This window comes from Bombus vosnesenskii, unplaced genomic scaffold (genome assembly GCF_011952255.1).
Source record: "Bombus vosnesenskii isolate JDL3184/JDL3185 unplaced genomic scaffold, Bvos_JDL3184-5_v1.1 scf7180000013265, whole genome shotgun sequence".
Classification (NCBI taxonomy): domain Eukaryota; kingdom Metazoa; phylum Arthropoda; class Insecta; order Hymenoptera; family Apidae; genus Bombus; species Bombus vosnesenskii.
The window spans coordinates 4,347,994-4,360,536 of NW_022882925.1; the positions used below are offsets into that span (position 1 = coordinate 4,347,994).

General features: G+C 31.1%; 3 protein-coding genes across 4 annotated transcripts; 2 read left to right on the top strand and 1 right to left on the bottom strand.

Moving 5' to 3' along the window:
- Positions 1–122: 122 nt before the first annotated feature.
- On the bottom strand, positions 123–2,816 carry LOC117243269 (HEAT repeat-containing protein 3). Its single transcript, XM_033510606.1, has 6 exons — positions 2,421–2,816; positions 2,087–2,347; positions 1,054–1,991; positions 689–971; positions 451–624; positions 123–364 (listed from the first exon to the last, which is right to left on the bottom strand). Exons 1-6 carry the CDS (start codon positions 2,562–2,564, stop codon positions 254–256), a joined length of 1,911 nt encoding a protein of 636 aa, XP_033366497.1. The 5' UTR covers positions 2,565–2,816; the 3' UTR covers positions 123–253.
- A 347-nt stretch (positions 2,817–3,163) lies between these two features.
- LOC117242318 (piwi-like protein Siwi) lies at positions 3,164–10,727 on the top strand. The gene is made up of 10 exons (XM_033508876.1): positions 3,164–3,277; positions 4,287–5,487; positions 6,766–6,820; positions 7,011–7,133; positions 7,208–7,416; positions 7,511–7,693; positions 7,790–7,960; positions 8,049–8,328; positions 8,420–8,775; positions 8,854–10,727. The coding sequence occupies exons 2-10, from the start codon at positions 4,300–4,302 to the stop codon at positions 9,907–9,909; spliced, it is 3,621 nt and encodes a 1,206-aa protein (XP_033364767.1). The 5' UTR covers positions 3,164–3,277; positions 4,287–4,299; the 3' UTR covers positions 9,910–10,727.
- A 248-nt stretch (positions 10,728–10,975) lies between these two features.
- Positions 10,976–12,511, top strand: LOC117243271 (coiled-coil domain-containing protein 130 homolog). 2 transcript variants are annotated; one of them, XM_033510609.1, is made up of 5 exons: positions 10,976–11,138; positions 11,235–11,550; positions 11,638–11,898; positions 11,988–12,120; positions 12,207–12,511. In XM_033510609.1, exons 2-5 carry the CDS (start codon positions 11,239–11,241, stop codon positions 12,443–12,445), a joined length of 945 nt encoding a protein of 314 aa, XP_033366500.1. In that variant the 5' UTR covers positions 10,976–11,138; positions 11,235–11,238; the 3' UTR covers positions 12,446–12,511. The 2 variants fall into 2 exon arrangements, with proteins under 2 accessions (XP_033366500.1, XP_033366501.1); XM_033510610.1 differs by having other exon boundaries at positions 10,989–11,145.
- The last annotated feature ends 32 nt before the right edge of the window (positions 12,512–12,543 follow it).

The window sequence follows — 12,543 nt, forward strand, 5'->3', positions numbered from 1 at the left end:
GTCTGTGCTATTCCTTCTCTACGAGAAACGCATGTTGATAATTTTATTTAAAAGAACTCAGAATTTTTTGCCTCTATTTGTATGATTGATTTTTCTCGAGGACGATGAAATTTAATCACTGGTTGATTCGAGATAGAGAAAGCTTTTATTGTTACAAATTGTAAATATTAATTTAGTACATTAATGTACTAGTATATGTAATTTACAAAAAAATATTAATGTATAAAAAAAAGAAAAGAAAACAAAAAGGTTTCTAAAGATCTCGAATTCTTTTTTCTTTATACCTTATGAACCTCATGATATTTGTATTCACTGTAGACACTATTGCAACATTGTCTCCTAAATTTTTCCTTTGTTGTCTCATCTATAAATAAAATATAATTGTAACCACGAATTCAGGATGTGTGAATTCTATAGTTTTAAATATTCAAGTTGAAAGCAGAATCGTACCTTGTTCTTAAAAAGTGGTGCCAGGACGTGTAATTTTTCTACTAATTTAATTTCACTTGCTAACTGATCGCTATCGTCTTCTGCATATATATCCATTATTGTATCTAAGGATTCTGCCATGATCCAAACCGACAACTCCGTCTTACAAATGTCTAATAAAAACGTAGACACGTGCTGAAAAAATATTAATGTAAGAGATCATTTATTGTTTAGCCCAATAGAAATCTATTAATCTTACCTTAATTAACTCGTGAGCTTCGGGAGTATCATTGTTCATTAAAATCAAAGCTAAAGTACCTAATGTTCGTATCAAATTCACGCGGACGTTCGTATTTGGACATTGTCGCTCTCCGTTTATCATTGGTTGAACGTCAGCCAGTGTTAACCGATTAAAAATTTTTGCTTCTTCTTTTGATAGCCTTTGAATAGCTGCTCTCATAGCTGATGTAGCAGACTCCAATAGTTCAATATCATTTGGGTTTGTATCTTTGAAGACAACTGTTCCAATGTCCATCCACATTCTAATCTTAAAAAGAGCACAAATTAAATAATTTTATTCCAACAATTTGGCTATTGTCTGTTATTAAATTTTGGGTATTGTACCTATATATATTTTCCATACCACCAAGTACATCGACTTCTAAACTTGACATCAAGTTATTTAAACATAAATAAGCTGTACATTTTAGTTTATGAACTTGTTTTAAGATGTCCTTTCCTTCATTATTTTGTTGTAATATTTCTATTGTATCTTCATCCACAAATCTAGTTTTATCCCATACTTTACTTACTATGTTACAAGTATTAAATACTTCCACTACTTCTAATGGGAGAGAGAAGATTTTGTATAATTTATTATCCATACAAACATCATCTATACCTCCAATCTCACAATCTGAATCTTCCAAATCAGATTCATTCTCATTTTCTTGGTCTTCTGAACATAAGTTGGCTAAAATCTCTAGTGCTTGTTGCTGTGCACCAAAAATCCTTCGGTTTTCTTGTACCTTCTTCTTTGCACTGCTTGAAAAAGCATTTTTTTCATGAGGTAAAATTGAAGTCAAATTGGATAATAACTGTTTACAATCAATAGAAAGTGTATTAGAAAGTACATTTATCACTTCGCATACTACAATTATAGAATTATTTTCCGTATAACTAGTCAGATTAATCAATAAACCGCTTAGGGCAGTTTTAAAACATACTACTTCAGAAATAGTAGTATCCTTTATTTCTGCATTTAACAGCTGAATAAGCATATTTTCACAGCTCTGAAGCTTTCTAGCAGCAATAGGATTATTTTCTGATAAAGATAATAAACATTGCATTGTAACTGTTGCAATTTCTATGCCATAGGAAGTGATATCAAAAAATTTTGTCAGAATAGAAACAATATCATCTTTGTTACAACATTTTATAGCAAATTCACTATGTTCACATAGCGTCCACAGTAATGTGACTGCTTGGATAAAAGCTTCTCTTTCATCAGTTGTCTTGCCTTTCCCATTATGATCAACCTTTGGTTGCCAATTTGTATAATACTACAAATTATATAAAAAACATTAGTCCATATTATAGAATAGGATAGAATAGAATAGAATAGAATAGAAAGAAATAAACATTCTTTTAAACTTACTTGCGTCAACAAAGTACACAGTGGAGTCATAATATCATCTTTCAATAAACTTCTATGTGCTTCTGTTTTTCCATTATCTGCTATATACCTCAAAGCACTTGCACTACAAGCTCTTACAAGTACATTCTCATCGACAAGTAGTGGCCCAACTAATTTAGCAATTTCACTCTTTGCAATCTGTACAGCAAGTGCTGAATTGCATGACATCAATTCAATTGCTTGCAATCCGGATAATTTTTCCTCCACATTAACAGACTTTATCTGTAACATTAATAAATTCGCAGTTAATTTTATATATTAAAAAATAGAGCAGTAATATCTTATGTAAGATAACCTCTTCGTATACTCTCTGTAGAGCACGTTCCCGATCTTCATTCGTAACATTTTCAATCTCTTCACTCTCAAAATCCTTGACAGACACAAGTCCTGTAGGATTCTGCTTATGGGGTTTACTTCTTTGTCTCTTTTGTTTTCCCATTTTTTACTAATATATTCTTATTAATATACAAATGATATAAATTTAAAGGTTAAGTTTGTTAAAAATGAACGTATTTTAGTTCTTTTTTTATCTCTCCTTTCATTTGATAATTTCACCAAAAACGGAAGAAAATTTTAATTATTTTGTTTCTTATGGTTGGTTATGTTATCAAAATGTCTCATTGGTATAGTGAATTTCATGAACGAATAGAATATCTATACTTTTTTAAACACGTATGTATGTCGATGTTTTTAAAGTAAAGTAGCAAGAAATTACCCATAATTCTTTTGGCTTTTATGTGAGGCATGCGCATTGAGCAGTTACATTCACGTATCAACATATGCAAATAAGAACAAATTTCTTAAAAGGTTATATTATCATAAAATAAATGTCTATATACTATCTTTAATAAAAAATACATACTAGAATTGTTTTTCCGTAACCACCGTCTTTAAATTTCTATAGCATTCAATTCTTATAGTAATGTAGAAAAATAAGAGAATATCCAAAAAATGTTTTACTTGTTACAGTACTGTACAGATTTAGGATTTCAATTTTTGTCTTAGCACGCATGCGTTATTTACAATTTGGTTTCGTTAGGTCAAGTTCGTATGTTTTGTGTTTTCCAACATCGAGTCTGCAGTTTTCGATTTAATTGCGTGTTAATTAAATTATCCGGTAGCCGATTTTTTTTTCTAAATTCGTCGTATACCGTAAGATATTTTTTTATAATTAATTCAACACTTTACTAATATCTTTTGCTGAAATTACCGACTTCCTAAACGTTAGTTTATAAAGACTTAATAGTTGCAATACCGACGTTATGCAAACATTTTCAACTTTCTGAATACAATTTAGCGTGTTTATTTAAATAAATTTAGAGAAATCATATGACAAATATATTTTACAAGATTACAATTATACGATCATTATTATGATATTTAGTTACAAGATTTAATTAGTAGATTTAATTACAAGATTCAGTTAGTAGATTTAATTTCAAGGTTTATATATTGATTTATATATTGATACAATATTAAAATTAGACAATTTCTCATTAGTTCGTTTAATTGTTTATTGCCAATTTGCTATCATTTTATAATTGCAATGTATCATTTGTTTTGAATTAGAAGGTATTTTTTATGTATAAATTTACGCGACCACGTTACCGCCAATATGGCGATGTTGCTTTGTTGCGGCTTTTGTTTGTAACATTTTTTACTTATCTTTATTGCAAAATACTATATGTGTACGTAAATTCGATATTGATTATATTCTGTGAAATTGATATATCGCTCCTTTTTTTATTATTATCTTGGTCAAGTATCAGAAGTTTTGGTTTCGGTTCTTATTTAACCTTGAAGTACTATCGGCTGTATAAACTTAAACATGTATATTTGAATTATTTTTCTAAGTTCGTGTTTTGAACTTTTGGGACGACAATATCGTTTTCATAAATTAGAAATGAAACATGTATTCAGAGAAAAGTTGTAGGTTTTTAATAAAAATATTTGTCTCTTATTAATATTAATAATTGAAAAATTAATTTGCTTTTATTTATATTGCATATGTGATATATGTAAAATAAGCGTCTTTTTTATTCATCACAGCATTAATAAAAGATAGACTTTTTTATTACAATGATACAGACTTATTCTTTTTTTTCTAAATAAATTTCTATTTTCTTGTTATAAAGGAGAAAATTAAAAAAAATGTTTAAAGGTTAAATTCAATCATGGGTGATAAGGGTGATAAGGGTGATAAGGGCGATAAGGGCGATAAGGGTGATGTACAAGAAACAGATCAAGATGAAGGAAGCAAAGATGTTGAAACATCTGTGCCGGAATATAAATTATTTCCAACTGAGGAATGTCCATTTGCAGCTCATGTAGTACTAAACATACCACTCCCAGAACCCCCCAAACCCCCCCAACCCGTATATTATATTAAATCTACGTCTGACAAACCAGCCGATGTTGATATTCGAACTCTATCTCCTCTGAAAATGTACTTTGATGAAGATCCCAACTATAGACCTCCATGTAGTTCTCGACCTGAATCTGAATATGAATTTGAGTTACGACATGGATCTCCTGATAGGGATGAGTCTATGAAATCCACTGAGCCAGGACCTGAATCTCAACCTCAATCTCAACATCAACCTCAACATCCATATCCACCTCAATATCTATCTCAATATCCATCTCCATATCAACCTCAACATCCATATCCACCCCAAGATCAACCTCAACATCCATATCCATCTCAAAAACAACCTCAACATCCATATCCACCTCAACAACAACGTCAACGTCAACATCCATATCCACCTCAACAACAACCTCAACATCCATATCCACCTCAACAACAACCTCAACATCCATATCCACCTCAAAAACAACCTCAACATCCATATTCACCTCAACAACAACCTCAACATCCATATCCACCTCAAAAACAACCTCAACATCCATATCCACCTCAAAAACAACCTCAACATCCATATCCACCTCAAAAACAACCTCAACATCCATATTCACCTCAACAACAACCTCAACATCCATATCCACCTCAAAAACAACCTCAACATCCATATCCACCTCAACAACAACCTCAACATCCATATCCACCTCAACATCAACGTCAACGTCAACATCCACCTCAACAACAACCTCAACATCCATATTCACCTCAACATCAACGTCAACGTCAACATTCACCTCAACAACAACCTCAACATCCATATTCACCTCAACATCAACCTCAACCTTCATATCCACCTTCATATCCACCTGCATCTCCAAGTAATGTTCAGCCTGGTACGCCCTCTAATCCTCTGGAGTACATTAGGCTTCCACCAGGGCGACCTATGGAAAGAACAGATTCAGTACCACAAGATCCATCAGTGGTAATTTATGAAATATGAGACTATAAATTTGTTAATCTCAGCATGCTGGGTAAGAGATTACCCATTGTTCCCCTATGCTTTTGGCACATGTTTCATGTCATCCTACTTTGTTTTTGGTAGAAATTACATATTTTTGAAATATTTATAAAATTTTTTGATACTCTCTACCTTGATGTGAATTAGTTTTGGGTATGGAATTAACTACATTACTTGTTTATGTCGAGATATGTTTATATAATTCACATATTAAATTTTAAATGTAAGGAGATAAGACAGGAACTCAACCTTACAATTAGTTTTTAGTTCCTTGAGAACATATACTTCAATAAATGATATAGTTTCTTTCTTGGTTTCCACAACAACTTTTTATGAAGAAATATTAATTTTTGTGAGTTATTTCTAAGTAGTAAGTATTGTTGATTGGGCATTTATATAATCCATAACAATACCGTTTTCTAGTTCCCCTACTTTACTGATCTTTAAAATCAAGTCAAGCGTACGTGTTGAAAGAATACTTTTAAAGAAAATTCTCAGTGACTTTTAGAATTGTTATTAGACTCAAGATGCTATCCTATAAACAAGAGACAAAGATGCTTCAAGAAGTGTTGATGATACATGGGGAAGATTCACTCCCATACATATATCTAATGTGAACAGAAAAGCAGTCTTTGTGATTACAAAATAATTACTATTATATTTTCTAAATGTATTGTATTATTTTTATTAGTATATGTTATTGGTGTATATAATATTAGTATATATAGCATATAGTAAGTATAGTAAATTAAGGAGAAACTCACTTCCATTAGAAATGGTTACAATATTCACATTCAGCATGTCAAAACGAGTAGAATGACGTATAATATGTGCAGTAAAGTTCAATTGCATGCTGAAAGTGATATATTCTTAATTTATAATTTGTTTCTCAAGAACTTTTAAAAAATATGTGCATTTTTAAAGAATATATATAGGAAGTATGTGTATATACTGTATACATGTAGTACATGTATACTTCTTAAAAGTACATACAAATGAAATTTGAATTTCATTCGTTTTTTGTGTAGAGCAAGATTTATCCATAGATAAAAGGTATAGAGAAGATTAGTAGTGTGTATTATTGTTTAGTAAACGTTTTTTGTCATGATGCTATTTTTATATTGCATTCTTTTTTAGACAAATTATCCCAACAATATGACATTTGTTGTATTTTTTGTGTCTCATTTTATTTTTACATTATAGTAAAGATCTAAACTGTTATTTTGTTATTAAAGATATGTTTTTATCTTATTTTAGGGTATTCCAGAAAGGCCTGAAAAGTTTCAAGAATATTCTCCTGCAAAAATGGAAGGTGCAATTAATAAATTTTCCATGCTGTTTATACATTACTTTCAAATATATTAGAGACGGTTTGAAATGTTTACAACCAGAGGTGCATTATCAGACTGCAAATTTTTCAAACCGTCTTTGTATTATTTGATAGTACAGAAAAATATATAGAAAATTTTTTTTTATGAATTTACATACATGATATATTATAGCACCTCCAGGCACTAGTGGAGAAGGTACAGGAGGAAGTCAATTAGGAAGAGGAGCTACGCGAGGCAGACGTGTATTAACCTCAGAATTAGTCACAAGACCAGAACATTTAGTTAGCAAAAAGGGTTAATACATTTAGTACTTTCATATTTATGTGAAAAACATAAAATACATATTATATAAGCATTACAATTTTCAGGCATATCTGGAACTGAAATACTGATGCAGACGAATTATTTTAAGTTGGTGACAACAACTGATTGGGATTTATACCAATACAAAGTTGAATTTTTTCCAAACGATGAACGAACTGCTATCCGTAAAGGATTGGTCAAATCTCATAAGGATACTTTAGGACCATATGTTTTCGATGGAAATCTTCTATATAGCATTAAACGTATAGAACAAGTAAGATATTTTTCAGTGAATTAAATTATACGTTGTATGCTACATCTTTGATGAGATATGAACAAATGTGTATAACATAAATTTAATTCTAAAGCTGGAGATTTGGTCTAAGCGAATATCGGATGGAGCCGATATTAAAATTGTTTTGCGCTATGTTGGAGATATGCAGAAGGGCGACTACGGTTATCTTCAATTCTTTAATATAATCATGCGAAGATGCCTAGAACTATTGAAACTCCAGATTGTGGGGCGCGATTACTACGACGCAAATGACAAAGTAAGTAAAGAAATAATTGTTATAATTATTTGATATTTATATTACATATTTATATTATTACCCACGAATTGTTTAACACAATTATAATTCAAATAGATAGACGTACAGGGTCAAAGAATGGAACTTTGGCCCGGCTATCTTACGTCTATAAGACAACACGAAAACGATATTCTTATGTGTGCTGAGATTACACATAAAGTTATGCGTCAACAAACTGTACTAGATATATTAAACGACTGTTTCCGTAAAAACAATGATAATTATAAGGTAAGGATATTGATTACTAATATATCCTTAATTTAATTACATATTTTTGTTTTATTATATATTTATATCAAACGGTTCATATCTTTAGAAAGAATTTGAAAGCCTAGTTCTTGGTTTAGTCGTACTTACTGATTACAATAACCACACATATCGTATATCGGATATAGATTATAAGGTAGGTCCTGATTCAACATTTCTGCTGAAAAATGGTGATCCGATAACGTATAGAGATTATTACAAAAGTAAATATCGAATTACGATTCATGAAAAGCGTCAACCACTGCTTGTAACAAGAGCAAGACCAAGAGATCGTCGCTCTGGCAAATGTGAACTAATATATCTTGTTCCTGAATTATGCCGTGCAACAGGTGTTTTTTCCACTTCATTCTGTATTTGTATAATATCATTTGTATAAATTCATTTTATGTTTTTATCTTACGATAAGTCATTTCTATGCAGGTTTAACCGATAAGATGAGAGAAAATTTCGGTTTAATGCGTTCATTGGCAGATTTTACACGCGTAAGTCCAAATGCACGTATGACCAAATTAATGGAATTCAATAAGAGACTCCTCTCGGAACCGGCAATCAAAACCGAGCTAGATCAATGGAATTTGAAACTTTCTAACCGGTTGCTTGATATACCGGCGCGTGTTTTGGATGCAGAATTAATTTATCTAGGTAACAATTGCTCAGTTACAGCGGGCAAAGGAGGAGATTGGACAAGACAATTACATAGACAATCGTTATTCAATCCAAAGAAATTAAGACTTTGGGCGGTTATCTACGCGCATAAAATAAAGGACGACGTTCAAGTAAGATATCAAAATTTTCTAGAATTATACTTCTTCGTCGCTATTAATTCGTTGCCACAATGTATTTTTATTTTATAGAATTTTGTTCATTTGATTAAAACTGCTGCTTCGGGAATGGGTTCCAGTATAAGTCAACCAAAGTATTACGAAATAACTGATGAACGCTCTAGTGCTTACCCCGACTTTTTGGAAAATATTCTGGGCAGAGTTAAACCAGAGTTAGTCCTCTGTGTTGTACCGAATAATAGAAGCGACCGCTATAGCGCTATTAAGAAAAAGTGTATTGTAGATCGACATACTCCCTCGCAAGTATTCCTTGAAAAGAATCTTACAAACAAGAATGTAAGAACAATAGCTACGAAAGTAGCTATTCAAATGAATTGCAAATTGGGTGGTTCTCCTTGGTCTATTGAGCTGCCAGATATCGATTTGATGGTAGTCGGTTTTGACGTGTGTCACGATACTAGTAACAAAACTCGTGATTATGGTGCGATGGTGGCTTCGTTAGATAAAGGTTTGACACGGTATTATAGCGTGACAAGTGCTCATAATGTAGGCCAAGAACTTTCAAATAAGTTCGCGACAAATCTCGATAGCGCATTGAAGGCTTATAGAAGAACGAATTGTAAATTCCCATCGTTTATTGTGTTTTATCGTGATGGCGTTGGCGAGGGCCAAGTGCCGTACGTGATGGGTCATGAAATAGCACAAATACGAGACAAATTAAAAGCTATACACGCTGAATCGGGTCTATCCGTGAAATTTGCCTTCCTGATAGTGACGAAACGAATTAATACTCGAATCTTTAACGAGAAGAAAAATCCACCCCCGGGTACAGTCATTGATGATGTTGTAACTAATCCGTTAAGATATGACTTTTTCATTGTATCTCAAAACGTGCGACAAGGTACGGTGACACCGTGTGCATATCATGTGGTTGCAGACACCACAGGTTGGTTGCCTGATCAAATGCAAAGATTGACATATAAGTTATGTCATATGTATTATAATTGGTCTGGTACCGTAAGGGTACCCGCACCTTGTCAATATGCTCACAAACTTGCCTTCTTGGTGGCTCAGTTCTTACGTCAGGATCCTAGTCATCACATGGAAGAAATATTGTACTATTTGTAAATTTTTACCAGTATACAGTATTATACCATTCTCTTAATGTACAAACTAAGATACATGAATTACACTATAAGACTTATCGTATACGTAAAGTAACAGTAGAATTATGTTTTTAAACTTTCCTATTGTGACAGATTAGTTATTATTTGGTTTTTCGAACGTATCTGAAGGTCCTCAAATGATAATAGTTTATGAAACATTAATATAATATTGTTAAATAATATTTTATCATTATTGCTTATTAAATCTAATTAGTATTAGGTTCACATTGATTTGATTATGAAATGAAAAGATCTGAGAACCTGTTTTGTGTTATATTACGCAGGACACTGAAACATAAAATACAAAAAATAATTACGTTTATAATTTTATTTACTTACGTTGCTTAGGTTATGTTTTAAATCTACAGATACAAATAAAAGTTAAATTAGGAATAAAATAACATTGCATATTTCATACATCATCTATGATTAAGATTTGTTAAGAAGTTATATTTTTTTTTTATATAAATGGAATTATATATTTTTTAAGGATGTATTATCATTTGTCATATAATGTCATATAAGTATTATAATAGTCTTCGTGGTATAATTACGTGTCCACGAATTGGATGAGTGAGTAGAAGTTTGAGATAGAATAAGGTCTGTTTCAGTCAGAGCTTTGAACTATATTTTTATCTTGATTCAGTGTAATTAAGAAAACTTATAATACCAATTAACACGGTGCTTTGTATTGTGAAGGCTACAATATACATAATGGTATTATGTAAAGCTATTTTTATACAAAAAATAAAGAAGTTGCATTTTCTGTTTCTACATTAATTCTGTTACTATTGCAGTAGTGTTCTTATATCTGATCATTTCTTGAAAAAAGTATTTTTATAGAAAATTTTTAGCATCTTTTCTATTTTACAGATATGTAATATGTTTAGTTTCTTCAAATTTCGCGGTGACCAATTAATAATAAAATAGAATTTTGATTAGTTAGCATGGCGGTACTGCGATACGAAAATATCACTGTAAAAGTAACTAGACTAGAATGTGTCTAAATGTGTTATTAAGTTGCCTAACCTGTTTTATCGTAAATTGTTCTCAGGTTCACTGTAACGTAAGAGGTACTGTGAGGTACTTTTATGTCAGAGTTTTTCTTCAGGCAAAAGTGTTATATAAATAAACAAAAGTTATATAAATAATTCGTTTTATTTTTGTCCTGAAAACACATTAGAAATCAAGATATTCGGTAATACTGTCATTTTAAATATAATGTAAAAATAACACCTCAAAATACTTTGTAAAATAGTACATTTAATATAAGTTTTTATTCTGTAGAACAATGGGAGAACGTAAGGGAACAAATTTATACTATCCACCTGATTACGATCCCCGTGTTGGTGGTCTTAACAAATTTCTTGGTACTCATGCACTACGTGAAAGAGCACGTAAATTACACATGGGCATTCTTATTGTCAGATTTGAAATGCCATATAATATATGGTGTGATGGTTGTGGCAATCATGTAGGAATGGGTGTTCGTTACAATGCAGAGAAAAAAAAAATTGGAATGTATTACAGTACACCATTGTATCAATTTCGCATGAAATGTCATCTCTGTGACAATCATTTTGAAATAAAGACTGATCCAGCAGTGAGTATCATCGTCTTTGTGTCATCTTTGCTAGATTGTTTATCACATTTGGTTACTTGGATTTAAAAAAAATATCTTTTTGCACAGAATTTAGATTATGTAATTGTGAGTGGTGCAAAACGCCAAGAAAATCGCTGGGATCCTAAAGAAAATGAACAGGTGGTACCAGAAACAAAAGAAGTATCTTGCAGACTATATGATGATGCTATGTACAAGTTGGAACATGGTATAGAAGATAAGAAAATAGCAAAATCAAAAGATTCTTCCTTGGAAAATGCAATAGCATTAAATAATGCTACATGGAAGGATGATTACTCTTCAAATTGTGCATTACGCTCCGCATTTAGAGTATGTTTATGTATATAATTATTTATATAGCCAGTTTTATATTATAAATATTTTGAGAATTGGTTGCTGATAACTATTTTATATTGTAGACACGAAAAAACGAGTTACAGAAGAAACAAAGTTTGGATCAAGTGTTGCTTAAAAAAAGTGGATTGAATATTGACTTAGTTAATGAACACGAAGATGATATAAGGTTAGCCAAATTACTGATGCATAAAAGAGGTAATGATTTAGAGTATATATAAAAAATATGTTTTTGTAGCATGTTTTTGTAACATAGTATTTAGTATTTGTTTTCTTTGTTTCAGATACAAAAAAGAATGGGCACAACCCCTTGAAACGATTGATTACTATTGTAAGATCTAGAGATAAACTAAAACATTCGTCACATTCTGTATTAAGCAATAACACTAAAAATCAAACAGATCAAACACATAAACTTCCTAAGCTTACTCAACAAGAACCTTCGAGTTCGAAAACAACTACTAATACGTTAAGTATATCGTTAGTCACTTATGATAGTTCTGATACAGATAATGATTCATAACACAGATATTTGTAATAAAAATACGTATATATGTAACAAATATAATTTATAATGTTATTTAGTATATACAATATTTATAGTATTTATAAAAATATTTA

Bases quoted from the DNA above. Each gene is read 5' to 3' on its own strand.
- LOC117243271 (XM_033510609.1), top strand. From the start codon at position 11,239: ATGGGAGAACGTAAGGGAACAAATTTATACTATCCACCTGATTACGAT. The intron at 11,899-11,987 runs GTATGTTTATGT...TTTATATTGTAG, and splicing joins CATTACGCTCCGCATTTAGA to ACACGAAAAAACGAGTTACA. The intron at 12,121-12,206 runs GTAATGATTTAG...TCTTTGTTTCAG, and splicing joins ATTACTGATGCATAAAAGAG to ATACAAAAAAGAATGGGCAC.
- LOC117243269 (XM_033510606.1), bottom strand. From the start codon at position 2,564: ATGGGAAAACAAAAGAGACAAAGAAGTAAACCCCATAAGCAGAATCCT. The intron at 2,348-2,420 runs GTTATCTTACAT...TTAATGTTACAG, and splicing joins TACAGAGAGTATACGAAGAG to ATAAAGTCTGTTAATGTGGA. The intron at 1,992-2,086 runs GTAAGTTTAAAA...TATAATTTGTAG, and splicing joins TGTGTACTTTGTTGACGCAA to TATTATACAAATTGGCAACC.
- LOC117242318 (XM_033508876.1), top strand. From the start codon at position 4,300: ATGGGTGATAAGGGTGATAAGGGTGATAAGGGCGATAAGGGCGATAAG. The intron at 7,961-8,048 runs GTAAGGATATTG...TCATATCTTTAG, and splicing joins AAAACAATGATAATTATAAG to AAAGAATTTGAAAGCCTAGT. The intron at 8,776-8,853 runs GTAAGATATCAA...TTTATTTTATAG, and splicing joins AAATAAAGGACGACGTTCAA to AATTTTGTTCATTTGATTAA.